This window comes from Bombus terrestris, chromosome 3, assembly GCF_910591885.1.
Source record: "Bombus terrestris chromosome 3, iyBomTerr1.2, whole genome shotgun sequence".
Classification (NCBI taxonomy): domain Eukaryota; kingdom Metazoa; phylum Arthropoda; class Insecta; order Hymenoptera; family Apidae; genus Bombus; species Bombus terrestris.
In genome coordinates, this window is record NC_063271.1 from 524,302 (window position 1) to 550,653 (window position 26,352).

At 45.9% G+C, this 26,352-nt stretch overlaps 1 protein-coding gene across 1 annotated transcript in view; it reads right to left on the reverse strand.

Annotated features, from left to right (window-relative positions):
• Window positions 1–26,352, reverse strand: part of LOC100645932 (neurogenic locus Notch protein) — a 179,595-nt gene that overhangs the window by 100,454 nt on the left and 52,789 nt on the right. The window contains exons 3-4 of the mRNA XM_048404311.1: window positions 11,024–11,295; window positions 8,625–8,820 (exon numbers count right to left, since the gene is read on the reverse strand). Coding sequence (XP_048260268.1) covers window positions 8,625–8,820; window positions 11,024–11,295 — 468 coding nt within the window. The remainder of the gene's footprint in view (window positions 1–8,624; window positions 8,821–11,023; window positions 11,296–26,352) is intronic.

The following is a 26,352-nucleotide window of genomic DNA, read 5'->3' on the forward strand; positions in this document are numbered from 1 at the left end:
TGGTCGCGTTGATGTTTATGCATCTCCGATCTATGATTCGTATCGGGTGCTTGGACGCGACAGGAGCAAGTTCCAGAGCGAGCCCCGACCGTTGACCGTCGAAGGAAGAAAACACGTCAGGTCAGAAATGATCATCGGGGAACCAGTTGGCAAGCAGACTTCCCCGTGGCTCTTGGCGAAGAAAAAGAAAAAAGAATTCGGAAGAAGCTAAAGAAGAGAAAGATTGTCGGAAATTGTTTTTATAATCGAGCCCCGTTCTCTGTTTGTTTCTCTCGTTTTGACAAATTCCAAAATTTATAGTGAAATATAAAACTGTCGAAAACATGGTTGTATCTTCCTCCGGTCGATCTTATTTGTCGCTTTACACCACCCACTCAGCTGCTTACAAAAATGGAAATGTAGAAATTGCGTAGGTATGCATGAACGTATGTATCGTAAGTTATACGAGTTTTCAATCGTATTTTTATCCCTCGTTTTCGTTCGACTCGTTATTCTATCGCGTAATATTTCTGTCAACATCCGTACTGTTGGCCAAAGAAAGAAGAGAGGAAGCATATCGTGCATAGCATCGTCGAATCACGATTTCTTTTTCTATACTACCATTTTTCGCTCTGCTAATTAATTAGGCACGCGATTAGCATTAAGATTCTGCCGGTAATTAAGTCGTCAGTGTCGGAGAGTTTCTACCACCGAAGAACACCGAACGTGTTTCGGCGATCGAAAGCATCGCGCCACAGGACACTCGCCGACATACAAAATACAGCGTAAACTAGAAACAGATATAAACTCGATTCTTTTACTTTTATCATTCGCAGATATATTTAATCGTAACGTCCTATCGTTACGTTTCATACGTAATTTATACGTATTATTACGTTTTATACGTAATTTATAATTTTTCGAATTTACGATGCCACGAAAGCTACAAAAAATTGCAAATGTTATTTTCATTCGTCGATCTATCGTTAGTTTATACGTCTCAGCAATACTTGGGGATTGGGGCTGCGTAACTGTAACCCTACGTAACGATGGTAACCTGGACGGTGCGTATAGACACTTGGAAGCGGTAACTGTAGCTTGCTACGTTATAGGTACGTCCGATAATTGAAAGAAACGAAAGAAAAAGACAGGAAAAAAGATATGCCGAAGAAACCAACCATCCCTTCCACGGAAAGCCGATAATACGCAAATTCTTCCCGCGTGCAATCACGAAACCAATCTGCACCGGAAGCAAGTCGTGGCTCGAGCATCTGTCCACGGCGAGAGATGATATTTCAAGACGGGTCAATTGCGTCGCGGGCAATGCGTACGCGATTATATCGCAAAATGAAGTCATTTCGGTTGGAAACAACGCGCAAACAAACCGACGAGTAAGAAAGGGTCTGCTCGCTCGCACGATAAATGCAAAAAGGTGGACCGATGCGCGAAGCCAACTAGATGGAGAGGACGAGTGGGTCGCGCTTTGTCACGATCGACTCGGTATCATCGAGAACGCGACTTCCAACCAGCCTTCTGTTTCGTGTCGTTTTGTTCGGTTTCCCGGGCGAACGAGAGGAAGGTCAGGAAAGAACAAGAGGGCAAGATCGTTGCGTCTACTACGCGGATTCTTGGAGTTTCGAGCAACACCTTCAGAAGGTAAAGCAGTCCAGGAAGGCTGATGCACTCTGGCGAGCAGTATCGATCGTACGTACCAGTGATCGCGGCATAATTTTGCCGTTCGTTTCGACGCGACGCGACCTCCAGTTATATTTCGCGTGTCGACAGGACGAACGGAGCACGAGCGAAGCGGAGGATGGCAGCGAAGGTGTTGCAGCTTGTTCGGTAAAATATCTTACGATAAGAGCGATACGATATCCCCCTTCCTTGTTTTATTGGGTAAAGTTTGACCTTAATCGTGGAGTGTAAATGAGAAAAGGAGAAAAACCGAAGAAAAAGGATAGACGAGGAATTTAACGGAAACGACGACAGCGCGTTAGACGACGGTTCGACCGTTGGTAATGTTGGTAATATTGGTAAATTGATAACAGCCGTTTATACGAGGTCCACCGATTTAATTGATGCGAAATTGGAACGGTGCGGGCAGATTGAAATCACGAACGATCGAGGGACGGGAGAGCGGTCAGGTCTCTCTTCGAACGCTCCTTCTCCATCATTTTTACGAGGCTATTAAGTCCATCGATGAAAACATTCTCGCATGAAATATTAAGTATTCTCCCGGCTAATAATAACCTTCCACTTTGGACCGCGCGTTGCTTCGGATCGTTACAGCTTTATAACGTTACGGCATTATCGTATGTTGGACTTACTTGATGTTGGACATGGAAGGAAAGAGAGAAGAGAAAATGTCATTTACGCGAACGATGATCGAAAAATGAGTAGATCCCGTGACTCTTTCCATGTCGTTTATTTCATCGGATACAAAATACGAACGTTATGTAAATCTACGCTTACGCGTTGTTCCTTCTCTATTTCGTAAATAATTAGTAGGGAGACTTGGTAGCGAAAGAATCGGTAGCTGTCGGTAGCTGAGTATTCGTCCGGTTGCTCGTACGAGCAGTAACGAAACAGAAGCTTGAATTTGACGGCAAGTGGGTTCATCGATTACGAACGTTACGCAAAAGAGCGACGATGGGCAACGTCGATGGAAATTGCGGGAAAAATGATCCACGCGTTACGATAAATGTAACGGATGTCGCAAGGATATTCCGGTTCCCGGTTCCCGCGCATTCTCCTTCTTCTTTCGCACGGGACTGCTACGCGATGTTGTTCCAATGGAACTGAGATCTAGATCGTCTCATTGATTATACATCAGCGTTTCCGTTATATTTCGCGAAACGAGAAACGAGACTGCTTCGCACAGCGGCCTTATTTTATCAGTAGGAATCGTGTCTTTGTTCGTTGAAATTACTTTGTACGTGTTTTGTTCAACGATAATTCTATTTCCGAATACGAGTATACGAAAGGAAAAATATTTGTACCGTAGCGTATAGCACAGACTATTTATCCTTGAACCATAGCTATATTCGTTTCATAGGTCGCGAGTCCGTTACCACGTATCTATCGATAAATACCATTCTGGCAATTCTGACAAATACAGTCGTCTTTCATCGTGATGTTTCGGGCCTGACGAAACTTTTAATTTGCCGGATTAATCGTTACGCTTGAGCAACGATTAATTTCGCGTCGGGTATTGTGTGTCCGGGGTTATGACGTAAACGGATGCACCGCGCGTAAAATAAGGAGCATAACGTTGGACTAACGCGGCTAATGGAACACTAGCGCAGGGCGCTTTCCCACCGTCGTAATTGCCTGAATTGGGCTCGATAATCGTTACGTCAGACGATTCTCGACGATAAACTTCCCCGTTGAATATTCTTGCTGTTTGCACAACGTTACCGCGAATCGACGAAAAGTCGAAGCGACTCGATCTCGTATTCGTCGTTTCTATAGAGTGTTGCGCGAATTATAGCCAATTATAGTTACAGTTATCGAGCGAAGCGAATAAAAAAAATGAGATTAAATATAAAAAAGAAGAGAATATTTTAAACCAGGCACGGTTCAAAGAAACGTAGCAAGTATATACTTGTAGCAAACTCGATAAACCTGTTTGAGAGTGTTTCAAACAAACGCGCGGAAACATTATCAAACTATCGATTGCTTTTTCGCTCGCTTCCGCGATTCACGAAGGATTCGTACTCCGTCAACTATTTATCGTATTTTTAGGCGAATTAAAAATGTGAAAATTCCCTGCCTAAATCTGAACGAGGAATTACGTAATTTATTCCGTAACGATTCCTATTACGTGCATTTTCGTACGGGGATTTGTCCAATTCCGAAACTGCGTTGGATTAAAACGAATCCGACCTATAGAATAACGCGATAGATCATACACGCCCGACTGAAAAACCTTGTACGTAGAACGTAGATGTTGCTGCTACGCTGGTCCGAGTAGATCGAGCGACTATCCTTCAACGCCTACGACGTTCCGCGTGATTATAAATAGGGGAAGAGCGACCGATACGACGCGTACTGTGACGGTAATTAAACAATCGTTGGCCAGTCAGCTTGTCGAATCATCGATAATTTCTTTGAACGATTCAGCGTCGAAAGTTGTTACTCGAGCTACATAGGTACGTTATTATTAACAACGTCCGCTGCACATTTTTTCTGGATCGTGGTCATTATATAAATAGAAGGTTTCTAAGCTTTCCACGATCGTCCTCGAGAAAGGAGAATAACGAAACATATAGCTCGTTTGCATCATCCATTCTCTAAAAAGAGTGAAAAAAAGGCAAGGGAATTTAACCTTGACAGCTCGATCGAGTTTTACACGATTAATCTCACGCGTTCAACTTTTCTCGCCGATATACGCAACTCTTGTTTAGTCGAAATACGCAACAAGGTGCAAACGGATACGTGTTACTATATATTTCTGACAAATGTCTACCTTCTCTCCATTAAACGATTGTTTTATCGATCTTTTTTCTTTTAACCTTAGCTCCCTTCCCATAAAGTGCATCGTATACGTACACGTATAATTGTACACACAGCGTGAGAACTATACGACGTATTATCGTTATTACCTTTCGATTCTTTTCAATCTACGTTTCGTTTACGCTATATCGTTAGCGAAAATTAGTATAAATCACCTTTGAATTACGTTTAAATACGATTTCATATGTAATTCTGTACGGAGCAAGACTATTCGCGATAAAGCGATTATACGAAAGGAGATGGACGAGCAAAAGGCAAATTTTCAATATCTCGGTAAAATAGACAGGCAAAACTGGTCGCGTTACTTTACACACGCTTTGCATACGTTAATACTGTGGTATTCGAAGCACGTAATGGACCTCCGGAGAAGAATTCCAACCAACATGTTCGAAAAATCCGAATGCCCGTCTTCTCGATGCGTATCAACACCGTTGATAATACGACAACCCAACGTCTCCGTATTTTCTCCGGATAGACGAAGGTCCTCGATGGTGGAAAAAGATGGTGACGCGACTAGGCGAGCGCGTAGTTGGGCGAAATTTGAAAATGCCGCGCGTCTGCATTCGAGGCACGTAGTTATCGGGCGGCGGTCGGTGTCGCGGCCAAGAAACGGGTTCTTCGAATCGCTCGAGATCCTTATTTCTACTCCGTTCTTCTTTCTCCTCTGCTCTTTCGTGCTCTGTTTCCACCGGAGAAACAGACCCGATTGACCTCGTCTAAGGCTTCCTTTATTCCGTGGAAACCACTCGAAAGCCGAGTTGTCGACTAATGTTGGTGAATCGTTGGTAGGCCAGGCTTTGCTACGTGACACGGCCACGGGCACACCTCCACCAGCGGTGGAGATCGGTGGAGACCGTTGTTGTCAGCGATGGAGACGGTCGGAACGTAGAGCAAGGCTGTGAGAACGCGAACAACACCTCTTCGTTAGATCACTTTCTTCTTCTGCTTCGGTTTCAAGGTTAACAACAACCGCGCAACAGATTTTCATCTCTCTGGCATTAACACAGATACATAGTCGATCGTGATCGCCTTTAACTTTCCGCTCTCGAGCATGAAAAAACTGGTTCGTCGATCGATCGACAACTTGAGGCAAAACGGTCGATCGTAGCGAAAAAAATGGTTAACGCTAAAACACTGTTGCTTAAATTTAAGGGATCGCGATAGAATCGGTATATATGGATTCCTTACTGTCCGATACTCCCAACGAAATAGTAATCTTTTACACGTTCTTACAAGTTTTTACACGAGAAAATATATCTCAAGGTCTGTCCGATCTATTTCCTATTTATAGACGATTATAGGTCGATGTATATTTTACCGAAATCGTAATTTGCGTCATTAACAACTGACTTATCGTTAGTCAAGCCGAAGTTCGTACCATACGGGAATACGTAGGTACAGGAGTGGAGAAAATTTGGAAGGGTAGAGGGAAATTCGGGTGGAAATAGGAGGGAAAAATTGTTGAGAGAGAAAAACACGTTGGGATAGCGATGGAAACTGTATTCGTTGATTCGGGAACAAGACGAAGAGGAGAAGCGCGGACGCATTCCGGGATACGAGAAGGCGGGATCCAGATGCGAGTTTCGGCTGAAAGTTGGAAAGAAACGGACTCTGCGGGGTCGATCGCAGCGAGGTTCGAAATTACTGCGGAGGCCGTAATTTATTAAGATCCGTTGCGGATTCATCGTCGCGTCGGGTTAGAAGGTTAAGGAACGTCGGTCCACGTGGCCTTCCTTTTCCCTCGCCTCCGCTCAATTAAATTCTACTTCGAGCAGATCGTTTCATAAATCACATCCTGCCCTGAGCAGCGAGCACGCGCACAAACTCAGCCAACCGCGTGCACTTTCTCGCACGTAGTTTACCGCGTAGTGGTAGCGATAGCGGACAGTGATCGCAATGTTAGAAACGCGAGATTTCGGTTTGATCGTTATTACGGACAACTTGCGTGAGCGACTTGTACGAATGGAAATAATTATTATACGTTGGCGATATCGGAGTTTCGTAGTTGGGATTCGATTCGATTCGATTATTTATCGCGAGTCGATCGAGTCGGTCGATCGAGCGCCTGTCCTCGACGTGGCGATATGCTCGGCCACCGATTCAACCTAACTATTTAATAACATAGCAGCTTCAGCCAGCACCACCTGGCGGTCAGGCACGCCACGTCAAAGTCTTTATTAGACCCAATTGAACGTTATTGCTTCTCGAGCGCAAGAGGGATCGGTGGACGGAGAAAGGCGGAGCAAAGGGTTGCAGAGGCGACAGCGACGAAAGAAGGCGGGAAGAATGGAAGAATGGGAGAATGGAAGAAAGAGAGAGACGATAGTGGTTGTTTCTGTCGAGAAAATACGAAGAAAATACTAAGATATCCGATAAATAACGTAATTCTTCCGAACACGGTTGCAGACTGGCAAGGTACCGAGAGACAGGTGAAGAAAGACTACGCGTTCCCTACGCGTATCCGAGGTTTAATGCCGCGACTAAATGGGATACGCGTACGTCGATGCATATATGCGGCGTTAACTATCCCTGGCGAGGAAAGGTTACAGGGTCTACGCTCTACAGGCAGAGGCGGATTAACGACGTTAAACGGAATTATTGGGTAGCGGTGCGATTAACCCCGCGCCGATATTTATTAGCCGGCTAAAGCTCGATTATTTCTATCCAAGTATAAGTTTGCCTCGTCCGTGTTAACCAGATACCGTTCAATTAAGGGTGCGCGCCGGCATTAACGTCGCTTTCTTTCTCCTCCCTTTGCCGTATTCTACGTGAGCCAATATCGCGGTGGCGCGAATACATCCTTGCTTCTGCGATTACGAGCGAGCGATGCCGACGCGATATTGCCTCTGCAAAGCTGCCGAGATAGACCTTTCAAGAAGGTGTATCGATATAAGCTCCGAGCAGAGGTAGCAAGCGTAATGGTAAAACTACGACCCAAAGGGCTATATGTTTCTATTTTTCAGAGAGTAAAGCAAGACGCGCGACGAAAATCGATACGAAGAACTGTCGCTGAAATTGATCTTGTCTGTTTCTTCGTACGCGTAATTCCATGTACGTACGTAGTCGTTTGCATCGAGCCTCGTTGTCGAAGACGAACTGTATTACGGTTGCGTTTCGATGGAAATGGCGATAGAAAAGCTAGAAAGACGAAGAAGATGTTCGGAGGGCGATCGCTGCCTGGACGAGAACACGATTTCGCCCGGCTGACGAAGCCGCCTGTCTCGCGCCTCTTCCCGACGAAGGAAACGAAAAGGTGGACCAGTTGATATAATTCGATATAACGTTGCACCCAGCGACATTATCTGCTCTCGCGCGGTCAACTCGACTCCGGTCTCGATTAATCTCGACTCGATCTCAACAAAGCGCGGATTTATGTTCTCCGCGCCGCGCCGCGGCCGCCGGGCCTTAAGTTACCCGGTGGAACCAGTTTTTGGCGAGCTCGTCTCTTTTCCGCAACCCCTTCTTTTTTCTCTTTTCCTTTTCATCCTGCTAACTTTGGTGTTCTACCGTCTTATTTGTCGTAAACGTAAAATATACAAGCACGTACGTATATCGTAATCGTATAACACGCTGTTGCGTACAAGCTTGATTTACTTATTTACTTATTTCGGTACACTCGCGCGGTACTATATCTTGAAACTGTAACAGCAATAACCGTTTTATCGTTAAATTACCGAAATCATGCGCAATTTTGTAGCGAGCGTAGACAGAATTTCACGAGCGAAAATCGAACTCGATAACGTAAATATAACGTTAAACGTAGCGCTCTCGTATACGTACAGCCCATGAAGTTTTAAAAGGCAAAAGCCGAGTTTCGCTCGACCGTTCGAAACTATAGGAGCTCCGATGGGATAACACGATCTGGCGAAACGGTGATAAAAATTTATGCGGAGTACGTATAGTTGCCACGATGCGCATCGGCCTGGTCTTGTTGATCGAACGAGCGAGAGAGACGCGGACGGAAGTAAGGAGGAGTAAGTAAGGAAGGAGGACCGACGAATCGGTGGAATAGGTTAGCGGAAAATCGAGTCGCATCGTGGTTTCGTCGAAAAGGGCGATAGCGGAATTTACGTTGAAAGAAGATACGTAAAGTATCGGGAGGGGACCGTTAACGATGTCGTTCGACTTACTTGTACGATCCGTGAATGTTCTTGCAGGAGCCATGTCTGCACGGGTTCCTGTCGCATTCGTCGATGTCGTCCGCGCAATTCGGCCCGGTAAAGCCGGGTGCACACGTGCACTTGTAGCTGTCCTCCAGCGACAGACACTCGGCCCCGTTTCGACAAGGCGACGAGGCGCAGTGGTCTTGTCGTTCGCAGTGCTCGCCTGGAACACACAGAACAAAAAAGAACGAATGGTAGAGATACACGACGAGCCTTTTACACTTTGCACGGCGTACGGAAATCTTGACCGAACTCTGTAAATCGAATTGCGAGAGGATCGTTGCACAGCCACGGCCGTGTCGTTAACGATATGTTCGCCCATACATTAAAGCTGGAGTAATACGTCGTTGTATTACGGTCGCTGTTGTCGGATGTAACGATACTATTAAATAATAGGTAAGCATTTCTAAAGTTCAAGCGCCTCTGACTTTCTATACTTTTGATACTTTGAATACCATAGATCGAAGTATACAAGTTTTAGACAGCCGGTAGAGAGATAACAGACGTACAGTCGCACGAAGCTTTCTGCTCATTTAGAAAGCGTATCTTCGCGTACATGCACAGAAATCTCATCTTCGAATCGTTAAGTAAGACGGATAACGAAGGCTTGGCAGCTGCTAGCGAATAGATCGAGCCGAAAAAGAATCGGGGAGCGAATAAAAGGGGAGCGAAAGGGAGGACGAAGGCCGAGGGGTGCGTTCCATCCTGCCGTACGAGTATGGATCAACCCCGTCACGACCAAATGCGTTACGCAGAGGTACGTGTCTGCGTAAGAATGTAAGAATGCGAGAATGCAAGAATTTAAACGTATAATATACGCGACGTAACAACAGCTTAACCACGTAAAGATTTAAGAGAGAATGGTCAAGTACGCTACAATAGGCAGCGTAAGATGCGTATATCGTACGACAATAATTCGAACGGTACCGCTTAGATACGCGTACGTATCGAGAAATCGAATATTGCTCGACGCTAAAATCGACGTTGGTATTAATTTGATCATTTCCCATCGATCGCACGCTGGCAAGTGAGCGTGACGCGGTTAAGGGTGCGTTTACCACGATTTTACGAATCGCCCGAGCCGAGGTTCGCGTCCGGTCGAGAAGAGAGATATCGTTTAAAACGGTGGCGACGACGGCGACAAAGTCCTGCTATCTAAAATCTACGTAAAATCTTATTCCTCCGCTCTCGAAGGTCACCGCTTGGCGAAACTAATCGCCAGAGTCGTCGTTCGTCGTTCTGCCGAATCTAAGATGTCGTTGCCTCTGAATCTGCGCGCGATCTCGCGCACTCGCTAGCAATGGTCGGTGGTTCTCCGACGATTTCGCGTTATCAACGAATAATCCTGCCCTCGTCGAGACGAAAGTAACGAAAGGAATCGAACTACGTATGTAAATTCTTCGCATCTCCTAATTTTTTTATCCAAATGACGGTAACCGTTTTGTTTCGAGATTCTCGAGATTTTTACTACACTTTGCCGATTTAAAGACAAAAAGCAGGAAAATTGGTAGTTTAAGCGTGAGAACCACTGGCCCAAAGGTACCGCCGCGGCGAAACGCTGTATCGCTCTCCGCCAATTATCCGGCTGGCAAGCTTCTCCTTTTCTTCCTTCTTCCTTTCCTCTTCTTCCGTCCTCGTTTTTCTTTCTTCTTCTTACATCGTCACGAATTTGTCAAGAGAGCACGTGCGCCTGCGTAAAGCCAGCCCATAAAAAATACCCGTTTGGCTACGCACCGAAACTTCCACCATGCGAACAAATTCGCCAACGAATCCAATTTCTTTCGGGTGTTTCTCTCGAGGAAGAACCCGACACAACGAATGCCTTTGAACGCATCGACTACCGCGGTTATCTCTTCGATCGGTCCATCGACGACCTTTTACGTAAGTAAGTACGCGTAAGGTACCTGTTGATTCACCGCCGCTGTTCGTTCGTCTCGTTTTACCCCGTCGATCTCTCTCCAATCGTCTTCACCTATCGCGTCCCTTTTCCTAAATTTCCTTTTCTTTTTTCTTGCGACTAATTGTAATCCCAATTGTATTTTATTTTATTACCACGTGGAACGCGTTTATTTGGATTCACGTTTGTTTTCAAGCTATTTTCGTTTTCCGATCTAAATTTAAACTTGATTACCGTATATCGTTTTGTACGTGGCGTTTAACGTTTCAACGTTATAATTGTGCCACGATAAATGTACGAAGCCTACTTTGTAAAGTTGTTGGAAAAAATACCGTGACTGGAGAACGAGTCGGATTACGCGTACAACTCTTTTTCTCGATAAAAATCTTTCGTTACGTCGCGACGCGCCTCTTTTTCTTTTTTTTTGTTTTGGTCGATTTTGAGAATGAAATTGCCAAGAGATGCTTACCGGTGTATCCAGTGGCACAGGTGCAAACGTATTCACGGAGCGATTTCAGATTGCAAGTGGCACCGTTCAAACACGGAGATGAGTCGCACGCGTTCTCGATCGGTATCTCGCACAGGCTCGCGGTAAATCCGACAGGACAGGAACAGGTAAACGAAGGTGTGCCACCCCCGCTACTTTCCTTCACCCTGCACGAACCACCGTTCTGACAGCGTGGTCCCGTGTGGCACGGGTTCAGATGTTGACAGTATTCTCCCACGTATTTCGACGTGCATCTGTAACAGCATAAAAATAATATGCATCAGCAAAGTTGAAGATAGACGCGGAGATTTTGTCGTTCGCCGGTAAATCGATACGAATTATTATTTTTAGAACGAATAATTCACGAGGAAAGAAGGACGAATGTTTCGCTGGAAGGCGTCGATCTGGAGATGGAAGGCGAAGAAGAAAGGAAGAAAGGATTCTATGTTCTCGCTCCGACCAAGCGATAAGAACGGAAGAAATAAGAGCGGTCAAAGTTTCCACGAAAGGTTTGGAAAACGGAAGAGCCCGAACCTTCGCGGCAGTTTGCCGACATTGACGCGTGTCGTTACATTCCGCAAGCGCGAATTTCAGGTTATATCTGGGCGCCCACGCTCGCGCGCTCTGCCGAAACTGTCGTAAAAGTCGGGTCTATTCGCGGAAACGCTTTCATCTTGGCGAACTGTAACTGCACGCATTCCGTTTCTTTCTGCGCAGCCCCTAATTAAACCTTTCCTTTATTATTTCGCGTAATCGTTCGCTTCCGTCGGCAGGAAGCCAACTGTAAAATCTCGGCAGGATAACCCGAAAGAAACCGCAAAATGTTTCACGAGCTTTCCACGAGGCTCGTTGACTGCGACGCGATCCGCAAAGGTAAAGTTGAAACAGCGCAGCGTCCTGCAGAGAATAAACGCTTTATAAAGAAACGCCTTTCTTTCTACCGGTTCGCAACGATCGTTGGTTCGAGAACTCGCATCGTGCTCCCTGATGGATCAGACTCGGTTTCGCGAGAAACCGTCGATAGGAAGAACCGAGAAACGAGTCCCCTTAAGGGTAACTAGCGCCTCGTTTGGTCGTTGCGCGATCGGAAGAATTTTTCTCCGATGAATCGAGTACGCGTTCGTCCGACTGGCTCGATCGAATCGAATATTCCCTTGGTATTTTCTAAGGACACTCGACAAATTGGAGCGAGTTGTTACCGAGCAGAATGACTCGCTCACCTCGACTGTAGTAGAATGTGACGGAATCGCAGTTTCTTTGCATCGCGTGGCATGGAATTCGTATTCGATCTCACAGATAAGTCGTACGTTATTCGAGTTATTCGAACGAGATGAAACGTATCCGGCTTAGGTTGATCGCGTATCGTTATCCACGCGGATTTTACGCGTTAATCATTCTACGCTTAGAACGATAATATGATAAAGCGAAATTTACAAACACGAACGAAGCGATCCTTTTCTTCGGATATCAAGGTAAAATTACATTTGTCGATGTTTGGTCGATTCGAAATCAGCCATCGAGAATATTATTACTTTCGAGTAATCTTAGTTACGTCGGCCAACGGAACTCTCCGTAAAACGAGTGGCCGTTGTCGAGAGTGCAGCTGGTTGCAAGTTGGTTCACGCGCAACTTCTCCGCCGACTTCTTGCATCGAGGATATCGCGTATGCGAGCGCTTAGAAGGCCGCAGCCGGTATCTCTATAAACGGAAGCGACGATTCCACGGCCATTATTCGCCGGCAGCGAGTTTCTTCTCGACTACCGGTCCGGTCCAGCCAGCAGCAGGCCACGTTGAGCATCATCGCTTGGATTTATTGACTTCTATCTGTGAATATTCCCTTCTAAGCCAGCCAGGAGCGTAACGAACCGAACGCGGCGGTACCCACCACGGTACCCACCACGGTACTCGCCATCGACTAGAAAAACCTTGTATACGTATATGTATCGCATATACGTATCATCGTCTACGTCCTAGGGGACACGTTGTTTTACAAAGAATCGAGTTGCTCGTGGAACTTTTCGTTTTTACGTTTTCTAGGTAGGTAAGCGAGAGATCGCCTGGTTTACCGCGCTTCGAAATGACCGATTTCTCGTTTCATATTTTATATTCGATCGAATCTATCCTCGCGAATCTTATCGATTCTTTTCACTCTACTTTCTCTTTGTCTTGCAATTAACAGTCGTTTGCAAAAAGCCAAATCCTCGAAATTCTCGTATCGTATTCTTCTCGCGGATACGATCATTCTTTTCCGATAAATGAAAATTCGACCGAATATTTTTTCATAAAATCGTGAAATTACTAAATACGTTGCATCGGAGCGATAAAATAATCTTTTACGTAACACAGTGTAAAGTAGAATGTTTATTTTGTATCATGTACTCTGCTGATCTAACCGGTACGATCGCAGCCGTCTCGCTACGATATCGTGTCAAGTACACTGTAATTACACTATCGTGTACTTTATTAACGAATGTGGGACGCACGCGTCCTATGATTTAGCGAAAATGCGCGTTCCCTGTCGCTTGCCATCTAAAGGCATTCTATAGACAAGACGATTTATTTATTTACAGGTCGAAATATTTATTTACTTTTGTCTCGTTTTTAGCTGAACCTTGTTTCAAACAAGCGAACGTTTCGACTTTCTCCGACACGGGACGATACTGTTTTATATAACTCTGGAAACGTGGGATTAACAACGTGTCGCTAGTCCAACAAGTACGCTACTGTTGCCTCGCGTGTATTTACGTGTATCTACATCTACATCTACATCTACGTCTACGTTTAGGTCTACGCCTGCGTCTACATCTACAGGCGAATATGATTGCATCAAAGAATAGTGTGTACGCGCAGCATGTATCAATCAGAGACTCGACGGGCAGTAAAGTTCCGTCCAGTCCAGTAGTATCGTCATTCTGCTTTGTGCTTCTCGGAGGGAGCAACGTTGTTCAAGAGAAGATAAAACGAAGCCACTTTATGGTTGACCATTCTCTCTGATAATTATAATGGGCAACGTGGATGTATCCAGGCAGCTTCACGACACCCAACAAGATTTATTTCGCTCGACGTGCGTGCGCATAACGCGTATCAATCGCGATCTACGAGGCATAAACGCGTACACTCGTTAAAGTTTGTATTATCGGCGCGATAATCAGACTCGTAGTTGAAAATTTTCACGTTTCTCTATCCGGCGAAACGAAGGATTTTTAAAACATTTCCCGCTAACGCGAGCGAATAACTTGGAATTAAAATTCAATCACGATAGCCAATTTACGAAGCTTTTCGGCTTAATCGACCGAAATCGGAAAGCATCGACGCCAAATGTCGTTCAAAGATTGTAAACACGTGGCTAGAAACGTATAAGAAGGAATTAAGGCGATTCCAAATGGGAAAGAATCTATTTCGTGTTTTTGCACCGATCTTTTGCGATCGTGGAAGATTTAAAAATTTACGAAACGATAACGTGATGTACGGCGTAAGAGAAAAGATTCGAGCTAAACGTTATATAAAACTGCAAAAATAATTCTTAGCTTTGATTCTTAGCTTTTGGGGTAATATTCGTCGTTACGTAACAAACAGCCTACCAAAATACCAAAAGTTAGTTGCTCGAAGACGGACGATCGATCGATTTTTGCCCAACCGCGTAATCATCGAGCTGTCCGCTCTGGAAACGTGTTCGCTTTTATCAAATACCAAAGCGTTTCTTTCGTCTTGACTGCAAATGTTTAATCGCTTGCTGGCGATTTCTTTTATTTCTCGGTAAGAGGAAGGAAAAGAAGAAGAGCGGACGAAAAAGAAAACGGCAGAGAGGAATTAATTGAAACCGTAAAGGACCGCGTACCCAGGTGTTCTTCGTGCTCGAAGCGTTTCTCCCGGATTCCCCTTTCTTCGTTCGGGTTTCTATATGTGGCGAGATCGCGGTTCGGCCCATAAGGATCGATCGTACGCGTCCACGAGCAAGAAAATCTCGCAGATGGAAGAACGGAAGGACGACTTGTATTTGCTGCAGAATCACCATCCAGAGCTTGCCATCGCTCCGTAAACTGTAAACTGCAAACTGTAAACTGTAAACTGTAAACTGTAAACTGTAAACTGTAAACTGTAAACTGTAAACTGTAAACTGTAAACTGTAAACTGTAAACTGTAAACTGTAAACTGTAAACTGTAAACTGTAAACTGTAAACTGTGAACCGTAAACTGTAAACTGGAAACCGTGAACCGTAAATTGTATACCCACGACCGGAATGTCTCGAACCGATATGTCGCTGTCTCTGCTGCGACCAACGACCGGGAACAGAGAATTATGGCGGGAGCACGATGAATAGCCGTCGATACCAGATCGATTGCGCTTTGCGCGACGTTTACGCGAAAATGGCAGGCAAGTGGAGATATACACGCTGCAAGAAAGTTTGATTCGCGGGAAAAAGTGCGGTAGTCTCGTTCGTGGATTTCCGCCGCGATAATTTTGCGAGAGACGATTTTTGCAGGATGCGAAGCACCTGTTCGTTTCCTCGTTCGTTAGATCGATGCATATATTGGCAGAGTTTAAGATCGGCACACGGATATTAGTTTCAAATCTAGTACACATCGACAAGTTACGTATACTGTTGTTCGATGTTGGCAATTAGCAGTTACGCGTTCCTCTTGTCTGCTACGTCGTATAATTTGAGTCGACAAAATTGCGAAATGCTAGGTGAGAAGAAGCAAGCAATTGGAATCGATGTAGAACAATGTAAAATCTTTCACGGCTAGAAGAAGACGCTGATTTTCTACTGATTCTGAAATTCGAAATTCTACGCTGTAACGAGTTAGGCGAAACTAAACGAAACTCTCGGTTACAAGGATCGCGCACGATCACGATCCAATCTTCCGTCGATCCTTTGATTTTAGTCGATCCTAACGTCGCTTCTAACAATAAGAGATTTACAACCGGCGATAAGCTCGTAGGAGCTACGCTTTATAATTTATACTTTACAGGATTTAGAAAAAATCCCACGAGATACGTTTTTACAATACGCATCTACCATCGAATCGATCGGATCGTTCATTCTCACGATACAACGAACAATTCACGATGTTGTATTCAGAATCCGCAACGGCACTACACATAGTTACAACGGTAGCTACGCACTGTATCCGGATTCCACGCGAAACTCGGCGATTTGTTCGCGAATCATGGAAAATTGGAAAGTCATCGATGCTTTTCCGTTTTTATATTCGTCAATTAGCAGATCGACAGCTCGAAGTCTGATAAATCAGCCGGAACAAGCATCGACGATCGATCAAGCGATAATAATCCGTTTAAAAGAGTTTGAATTCTCGCGAGAGTTGGCAAAGTTGGAAAACTCGCGCGATTATAGTTTCAAGTTTACGCCTTGTTATATTCCGATATTAATCTGAAATTACGCGTTCTTCGCGGTAACTTTGATATTATATCGAAATTACGAACAAACGAATCGTAAAACAGGGCAATACTATCCTGAGAATTATTATCCGATCGTATAATTTGTTTGCCAATCGTACGATCGAATCGGAAACCATCGATTGTAATTGTTGAGAATTAACGTGTTCCGCGAATAAGTAACAGTAGGTGATACGTTATACAGGTAGGCGTTAACTGATAAGTCAAACAAGGAACCTATCTTTCGCGTGTCTACGATGTCTCGTAGATAATGGTTCTAAATGGGCGGTAAAATACGAGGCCCGAAAATCTTCTGGGCAAACAAGCAAACACGAAGAATAGACACGGTCAGGTGGAAAGCGATCGATCGACGATCAAACGCGCGTGGCGCGTAATTCCGTTCGTTGGTCGATATAGCAGGCTGCGGTGGAATTTTTGCTTACTTTCGCTCGACCGAATAAGACAATTAAGAGGATGCCGATGAATCATGTATCCCGCTACGTGGGAGTGTAAACTCCGCGCTGGTTCCATGTCAATTTCCGTGGTCTCTTCCTAGTTCTCGCCTCCTATTCACACGATAAATTAAACTTTCATTAACGCGAACAAACGCGCGTCGCGTATATCGAGTTGTCGACTCTATGGTATAAATTTCAATTTGCCATTAATACGTAACAACATTTTTCCTAAATACGAACTCGATACAGGTAACCGCGTAAGAAAATCTTCTTCCCCCGCTTTGCTTCGGCGAAAAGAATTTGTCGAGTATTATCCGAAGACGTAGGAGTTAAGTTGGTTCGCGACCAATTAATAAGACGCGTGGGTTATTAATTAATGAGATCCGTGGGTCTCGTGCCGGCTTTGCTTCCCTCCGTGATCGCTGTCCCATAAGAAAGATCGATAACCGCGATTTCCCTGAATTTATCGCCACGTATCGTCCGCAAATTAACGGATCGCTTGCCGAAAATTGCCTCGTAAATCCAACGGCGCCCCACCCTTTTACTCCTGTCCCTAACGTTGATTTTTCTTTCTTTCGTCGCGTCGGGGCATGACGAATGGGCTCGCGCGGTTTTTCTCCACACGCGCGACATTATCTAAACGGGCATCTGAAATTGGGCTTTGCACAGCGCGTCATGAACGAATCCGGCGATCGATCGACGCGACGCTTAATTGGTCAGAAAACATGGAAATTTCTCCGAGACGATTCAGCGACAGACGCTACCGTTACGTGGCACGGTCGATTTAAACTTGAAACTCGCTACGGGAAAGGGCCAAGTCGATTTTAAAAGCGAAACGAGGTAGAAGACGATTCGTGCAATGTACGGAACATGTACTTACGTCTATGGATATCGATTCGAATAGAATTCGTTCGACGATGAACATCGCGTTCATCTTACGTCGCTAATTACAATAAGAAACTTTCGCTTAAAAAAATTCTATTTCACCTTTTTTCCCGAGCAAACGACGATCAATTTCTCTCCTCGAGCTGATGCACTTTATCTGGAATAAAGCACAACGAATCGCCGACATTCGTTATTCGATATCGTGCTCGACCGAAGAGACGTCTATTTGAAATCGCTTCGTTCCTTCCAGTTGTTTCGCTTCTTAGTCTCGGAAACTCTTCGAGTACCGTAATCGAATTTCCGTCGTTTGTAGCCGGTTCGGTCAGAAACGGAGGGAACGTGTACGAGAGATGAAAAAAATGGAAAACGGATTATGAGAAATCGTCCACTTACGTCCGGAATCGCAACGCAGTGGCGGACACAACGGAAAACCAAGTACGAGCAAAGCGACAATTTTGTGACTTTCGCGAGACAGTAAGAAACTGATGGTCGGTCGTGGTTGGTAAAAAAGATTGACATTATCGCGCTATCTCTGCGAGATGTTAGGTGAAACTGCAGCTTGAACGTGCAACGTCACAGCGCCTCGTCCGATCTACTCGGATATATCGGCCGTCACGGGCAAATGAATTTTTGTCGCGCGGAGGGACTACTACCGTCCACGACGATGTCTCGTACCGAGAGAAAAGGGGAAAAAAGACGCGGCGAGATCCGCGAACGAGGAAAGGTAAAGAGAACGCGAGCAGGAAGGAGGTTAATAAGAAACGGCGGAGAACGAATAAAGGTAACGACGTTTCTGGCGAGCGAGAGTCAGCGAGATGGCCGGATTTGGGAGCGGAACCATCGAATTCGAGCGCATTCGGCCGCGGCAAATTCCCCGACTTCTTTTGGCACGAGCTCGAATTACTCGAAGGAGCGAAGTAAAAAGCAGATGCGCAAGAAGCCGAGATCACGAAGGGAAGCGAAAGAGGAAAGGAACGCGATGGAACGACGAGACGGGACGCGACGCGACGCGACGCTGGCTCTTGGGCCAGCAACACGCTTGGTCGCTCGCATTAACCGCTCGTTCGCTCCCGATATCGATGCTTTTTACGCCAGTGACAGTGACTGCGCACCGTACCACCAGTTTTTCCAGCCACCGCGAACAACACGACCAATCGCGCTCCGTGTCCGCATTGGACCACACGAGAGCTCCGCCCGTTTCGGCGAAACGACGCTAATTTTTCGTCGCGAGCCGATCGACCGATATCGAAACCCCGATCGTCGATACACAAAGACGCGCCAACTAACCGCTTACCCGCTTCGATCTACGATTTCTTCTTCGCGAATTAATACACCGATATATCGATCGCGGGATATAACGGGTTCGATTTAAAGGAAAGAAGAAGCTCGAAAAAACCAAGACCGACTGATGTCGGGGGCGGGTTCTATCGCGGACGTTTTCGAAGAAGACTGCGGTGTCGCGAAAACTCGTCTTCAACGACTTGGTCCCGCAAAATGATAGAGAGGAGAAGAAAGGAAGGAAGACGTGCCAGGTAAACACCTACATCGGCATCGCAACTGCCAGTACCAGCACCAGCAGCAACACCGGCACTACCACCATCGCCACCATCGTCACCACCGCCACCACCGCCACCAGCCACCGCTGTACCACACCGCGCCGCTACCATCAGCATCAGCATCAACATCAGCATCACCATCACCATCACCACCCACCATCAATGGACGGAGGACCGCCCGTGCTGGGTCCATTAGTGTCTCGGCTTGTAATTTGCCGCGCCGAATGTTAATGGACCGACTCTCTCTGTCTCTCTCTCTCTCTTCTCCCCCCCCCCCTCCATGAGGCTTCTTGGGCCCCTCAAAAACTCTTTTCTCCTCGATGCTGGCTGGACCCTATCATCGACCGAACCAACGTACTCTGGAAAGGCCATAGCGACCAGAAAACGTCGTAACTTTAGGTGGAAAAAGCGAGGAGGCGAACAGCGCGACCGATGGGAGCAACTGAAAGATCTAGAAGCGTGTAATTAGCTCGGGACACTGATCGCAGTCGGCGCTCGTGAGGACCGCTAATTAAGAAACGGCACCGCAATACGGTCGTCGAATTAGCATCCATTAAGACCGGCAGCGTCACCGACAGAGAACGTGGCCGTTTCTCCTAGCGTGGCAAGGTGTAGGAGGCTGTAGGAGGCAAAGAGATCGCCGGAATCGGCTGTGCAAGGAAAAGAGAGAAGGGCTGGCTACGGATCGAGGGTCATCCGAGGCGGATCGTCGAATAATTAAGGGTCAACGGACGCGATCAATTAAGCAACGAGATAAGAATCCGAGGGAATCGAAAGATGTCGCGATTCGATCGTGACTGCTCGTTGACCAACGTGTGTAGGGACCGAGCTCGGCAACCCAGGCATACTTCTCGATTGAGCAATCGCCACACTGCGTGTTAATTAAATCGCAACCGTTCGTACGCTCTTTCTCCTTTCACGATACGCGTGCTTTTGCAATTGGTCTTGGGACCTTTCTTACGCAACGTGTGGTAAATTGCAAACGATCCGTTGAGAACGAAACGGAAACAGCGTTTCCTCGTATCCGTTTGATCCCGTCCGTTGACGCATCGACGTTAAACACAGAAATACGATACTAGTTCGTAATCAGCTTCAGGATACTCGCCTATCACCGGCGTTCGACTATTCCGTCGAACTAAATTATTTTTTCACCATCTATTGGGAAAGAAATTTAGAATCGACGGTTTCGAATACGCCGAATCATTCGTAAGAAGGCTAATTTATCGCGTTAGTTTCAAAGATGAGACCAACGATCGTAAGAAACGTATAAATTTATATTATTTTGTAGGAACGTGGAAAGAATGTAACGGCCAAGGCTCATAAGCACGGACCTTTAAAAAGTCAAAGCGGACGATTATCGTAAGCACGTAATAAGCGGATGCTCGAACGTTTCAACCACGTGTCTCTTTACGATCGATTCATCACGCGACAGGGAACAAAAGAACAGGCGTCCGATTTCTTTGACAGGATCGATGACCATTCTGCGTTCGAAGCAAGGACGATCGATATACACGGACGAGGTAGCCAAGTGCTTCGTCAACGCTATGAATGAGAAAGCGGTAACAGAGAGTAAGTGAAGCTTCCCACGTGGGTAATGTGACTGCGGGTTCGGGAGCTGCTTATTTCCTACGGGGAAGCTCGTGCTTCGTAAATACACCAGAAAACCCCTTGTTTGTCCGAATATCCAATTACCTAAAACGCCGATGATTATCGATTAACTGCTGATTAGCGCCTACCGTCTGGCATCCGCTTTGTTTTATTAATTTATTGATAAATCGATCGATAAACCAACTGACCGTAATGTTTGTTTATCGATCCAAATCAGAGTTTACGTTTCGAAAAGAAGCAAAGTAGCACGGGCGAGAGTGAGAGAGAAATGCCTCTTTTCTCAGAATATCTTCGACAAGATGGCAACTAGGGATTACCGCAGCATTTTTGCGAGGGTCTCGTGGATCGAATGGAATCCAAACAGAAGGAAAGAAAGAACGAAACGTGTTCCCATGAGCTTGGAACGACGCGATGCAACGCGTCGGTGTTCTCTCTGCGGTTTTTGAAACGAAACCCTCGTTCTCTGGCCCGTGCGGTCGTCGATGGCGTTGACGTTGACGTTGACGTTGACGACGATAACAACGTTGCGGAGAAAAGGATCGTTCTTTTGAAAAAAGAAAAGAGAAAAAGGCCACGTTACGTTTTTTATCGCGCGACGCGCGGTGACATGGCGGATGACCGCAGCTCAGCCATGAGCTCGGAGTTTCTCGTGTCTCGCGCAGCTGCAACGAGAGAACGCACGCGAGCATGCTTACAAAACTGGAAAACTGACGGATCGCGCGAGCATGTCGCGTGGAACCTGTTCAAATATTATACCGACCCGAGATAACGCAACGGGGAAGATAAAGCGTTAGGTTGGATCTAGATCGTTGCCTGGCACTGGCGTCGCCACCTCGTTACTTTGCCTCGTAGCGATCGAACGTTCTCGGCAAGAATACCAAGTTCCACCGCTGTGATTTTTCCAAGAGAAAATAAAGAAAGCGTATGTATGATCCTTCGTATTCCATCGAGGAAGACTTGAAACGTGCGCGAAATAAGAAACGACGAAAAGATTAAACTCGATGTAGTTTGCGTACTAATTCTAAGTAAAATCTGTAGCGTTCGAGCAACTTTTAAAATTAATTTACCTTTCGTTACGTTTACTCGAATTTTCAAAGCGACGAATGTTATATCGAGCAAGCGCTTCCGTAAAGGTAGAAGATATTATTTGTTTTCATAAATTAGATTCTCTTAAAAAAGTACGTGACGTAAGATACTGTATGGTTGTTTGTTTCAACAACAAACTCTGACCGCTTTTTAAAGGCATAACGCCTTACATATGTTTCTTCGAGCGTAATACGAGGAATACGTTTTATCACTTGCCCTTACGGTTCTTGTCGTCGACGACGACGACGACGACGATGACGACGACGACGACGACGACGACGACGATTAGTGCCATGTGTAACGCAAGCCCGTCTGCTTTTAACGCGGTTAAGTGTGAGAAGGTATGTAGCACACTGAGGAAAAAGGGAACAGAGAAAGGTGGGTGAATTCTCACGGGGTTCTACGGTTTATTTTCGTATTCTCCCATACCGAAGGGGTTGCTCATTGATAAGCTAATGGGCTCATGATACGTCATTAAGTTTAACATTCTGAGAGCGCGTTACGACTGTTAATGGATACGCAGTTGGTCGTCCAGACTCCATTCGACGTAACGACATAAACGTGAGAGAAAAATTTCGTGTGAAAATCGAGATACACGCTCTGCTTGCTTGATATTCGTCGAGCTTGTCTCTCGACTGGTTTATACTCGTACGATATAACGTAAATAGAATTCTACCGTACATCCCTAAACTGGTGTTTAATTAGCGAGAGAAAGTTGCATCGTAGCAAGCGCGATCCGTTGTTCGCTCGCTTTCGAGTACGAGTAGTAGGACCTGCGTTCCAAGCAAAGATAATGATTTAAACGCGAGGACAGGACGATGCTTTTTTCGAAACCAATCGCAGCTTCATCGCCACTCAACGTTTCAAAACTGGAAATCAGCTGTTAAAAGTTTCGAAGCTAACAGAGCTAATACAGACTTCCCGGACGAATCGTTTCTGATTTATGTGTCGCTTTGGAATTGTCGTTTTATTCGTTTACCATAAAACAGATATACTAATTTTCGTTTCATCTTCTTCGTTCGGTGCCTTCGATCCGATAAACCGGTTCGTTCGAAACGACACTTTCGTTAGTCACTCAGTAGTTTCGTTAATCTCCGGGAATGAGGGTTGAAAATCCGAGGAATTACACGGACGAGGCTGTCAGTTGGGTCGCGTCGAACTTCGAGATTACACTCGTACGAACGTTACCGTTATTCGAGACGATCGACGGTAGTCGTACGTATAACGCAACTCTATCGTAAGATCGGAAAACCTCGTAGAGGACGGCAGGGGTGGAAGCGAGTGGATGAACGAAAAGGTAGCCGAGATGGCTTCGAGAGACCAATTAGATCGAAATCTAGCTGGTTCGTTGGCAATGAGACACGGTCCACGTCTGTCGGCCACGTGTGGCCATTTCGGCGTTCGAGCAAGAAATGTCGACGCGGTAGAATGTTCTTCGCCGATTTGACACAGCAGGTATACGAATACGATACCTCCTCGGATAAAAGTTTAAACATCGATCCGATCGATCGTTCGACTACGTTTCGTCTTTTACGTTACCTTAGGTTCGAGCCGTAGGGGCTAGGCTCGAGTTCGAGAGTACGATGTTTCGATCGACTATGCGAGTTTGGCGGGCAGATGTCTTTCTCCTTGTCGTACGAAAGGGTTCGTCGCGCCCACGCCGCGCCCACGCCGCGCCGCCTGAAAAAGCCACTAGTGGAGAAAAACAAGACAGAGGGGGAAGACGCAAGAAGGGGCAGAAAAAGAGGAGAAGAAGAAGAGGAGTCGAGGTTCGTCTTCGCTAACAGGACACAAGCCGTATCGCTGACAGTTTACGACGATGGGGTTTGCATAGCGCCATGTGGTCGCTGCGTTCTTCCTTTTTCGTCTCCGGCCTACCGTTTCTCTTTCTTTCGTAAAAAAGAGTCCTTCTCGTCTACACCGCTGCGCCGCGTCGAAGCGTGGCAATGACATTTCCGTCTACTCCGTTTTACCACCAGTTAGCTTCGTCTCCCGACAAACAGGTCGTCCGAGTGTTTTTCTTCGCTCTTCCATGTTTTTTCTCCGACTCGACACCATTCATACGCAAACCGGCTACGACCCTCGGTTCTTTCGGCCAATCTTACCCTTTTTTTTGTTTTTTTCTCTCTTCTTTTACGAACGACGAAAATACGCGCCGGCTTTTTTTCTCGCTTCGTGGCCCCACTAATTTACGAGACTGCTCCTAAATTGTATTCCAACGCGTTTACGTTACCTTTCCATCGAAAGGAAGAGGACGCGCAAAGATGCGAACATTTATCGAGACAAATTTTATTTACGCTGGTCTTACTCGAGACAGGTATATCGTCGCTACAGGTTTGCGTTCGTATCAAGATGAATTTGAACGCAAGTTGCAAGTAACAAACTTTGTCTACGAATTTTAACTTTTAACGGGAATACGGCTCCATCGTTGTGCATAAAGGAACGCGTTTAAATAATTGTAAATTTGCCATTTAGTAGAAAATGCGTAGGTCCAAAAAGAAAGTATAAATATAACAGGTTCGAGCGAAACGCTTCGATACGTAGCGAAGACTATAACGGTTGTGCGATATTAAAGCGAGAAAAGAATTCTGCTCGTTCCGTAACGGATCGTTCTTTACTCGTTGCAGAAAAATCAGATCGCCACAAAGCGTTTATACCATCTCCCGTTCTCTCGACGTCGCTTTTTTCCGCGCCATTTGGAAAAGTGATTGAACGAAGAGACAAAAAGCAGTTGCCATCACGCCACTTAATTTTCCGCTGCAGGGACGATTTCTATTCGAAAATTGAATACGAACATCCGTTACAGAGAGGCTTTGGTCACGCTTTAACGGAAAATACCGTGCAACGCGAAACCGCAGCGAGAAGATTACGCGGTGAGGTCGCTTATTCGCGTTTACGCCATTGTAAAACTTCCTCCGTGGATGCCGCACGTTTGTGTCTCACCGATATGGATCAAGGTGGGACTCCTTTTCGAACCGCGTTCCCAGATACCTTTTCTACGAGCTTCGTCGAACTCTACGCTTTTTTCCGGCGCAAAAAAAGAACACACACACACACACAGAACACGACCGTATGCAGAATAGCCTTGTGCAAACTCCGCGTAAAAAATGAAATCGCGGTGTTGAAACGAAAGACGGTACACGAACAGAAACGAAATTACGCGGGTGCAACGTAAAGGATCGCAGCGAAGATGCTAGTTGCCGAGAAATATCGGCGTACGTGCGTAGTTTGAATTTACAAGCAACGGAAACAACAATATACGATATATAATATATAATAATACGATAAGGTAGGTCTCTCGTACATAAGTACGTACGTACGTACGTATGTATGTATACGATACTCTCGACATAGCCAGACAGAGGAGAGTCGTAGTTGGTTGAATATAAGCGAGTGGCTAAGTACGAAAGTAAGATCGGTGGGAATCGAACTCTGGTTGGCTGACCTCACGAGTGCGATGTCAACGAGCTTAACTCGTTGCTCTACCGAGAGCTTCGTGGCTTACCCCTTATATATAGGCGCGCGAGCACACGCTCAGTTGTCGAATAAACGTCGCCGCTACTCCTCTTTCCGTCCATAAAGGTAAGAAGCGTCTCCTCCAGCTGGATCATTGGACGGTTCCACGAGACGAGACGCGTCTTCGTTACCGCGTAGGTAACGTTGCGGAAAGAACGGAAAGAACGAACGACCTACACGACGATAGAATCCTAAACGGTGGGGGAGGATCGTTTCGATAAGACCGACGGTGTGGAAAGTGAGAAAAAGGACGAAACGAAAATTGGTATGCGGCGTACAGAGGGATGGAAAAGGACCGTGAATCCTATTAGCCAGCGTCTTTCTTCTCCTTTACCAAAAGCGTAAGACGACGAAACCGAAGAACGACGAAAGAGGGGACAAGAGTCGGGAGAAAAAAGAAGGAGATGGATGGCATGGCTCTGACGATGAATTTGCCCGTTGATATTTTCTTGTCCCATCCTCCCTTGCCGGTTTGGTCGAGCTAGCTAGATCGTGCTTCGTCTCTGTGGTTTCCTCTATGTTAACTCTATTTCAATCCTCCTACCAGTACCTACCAGTACGAGTACGAGCAATCACCAGCGAGAGGTGTACTTGCCAAAATTAACAATTTTAGAACTTGCGAATTTACGAACGTTAATAACCATCCTTGGGATAACGCGCGGACAAAATGTACGAGTACGAACCGATGGGCAATTCGCCGATCAGAAAATTCGAATTTATCCTCGTCGCGTTTGAATCGCCAGTCGAGTTCGATAACAACGATGGTCTAACGGGTGGTGGGCGATGCGAGAGAGGAAAATGAAAATT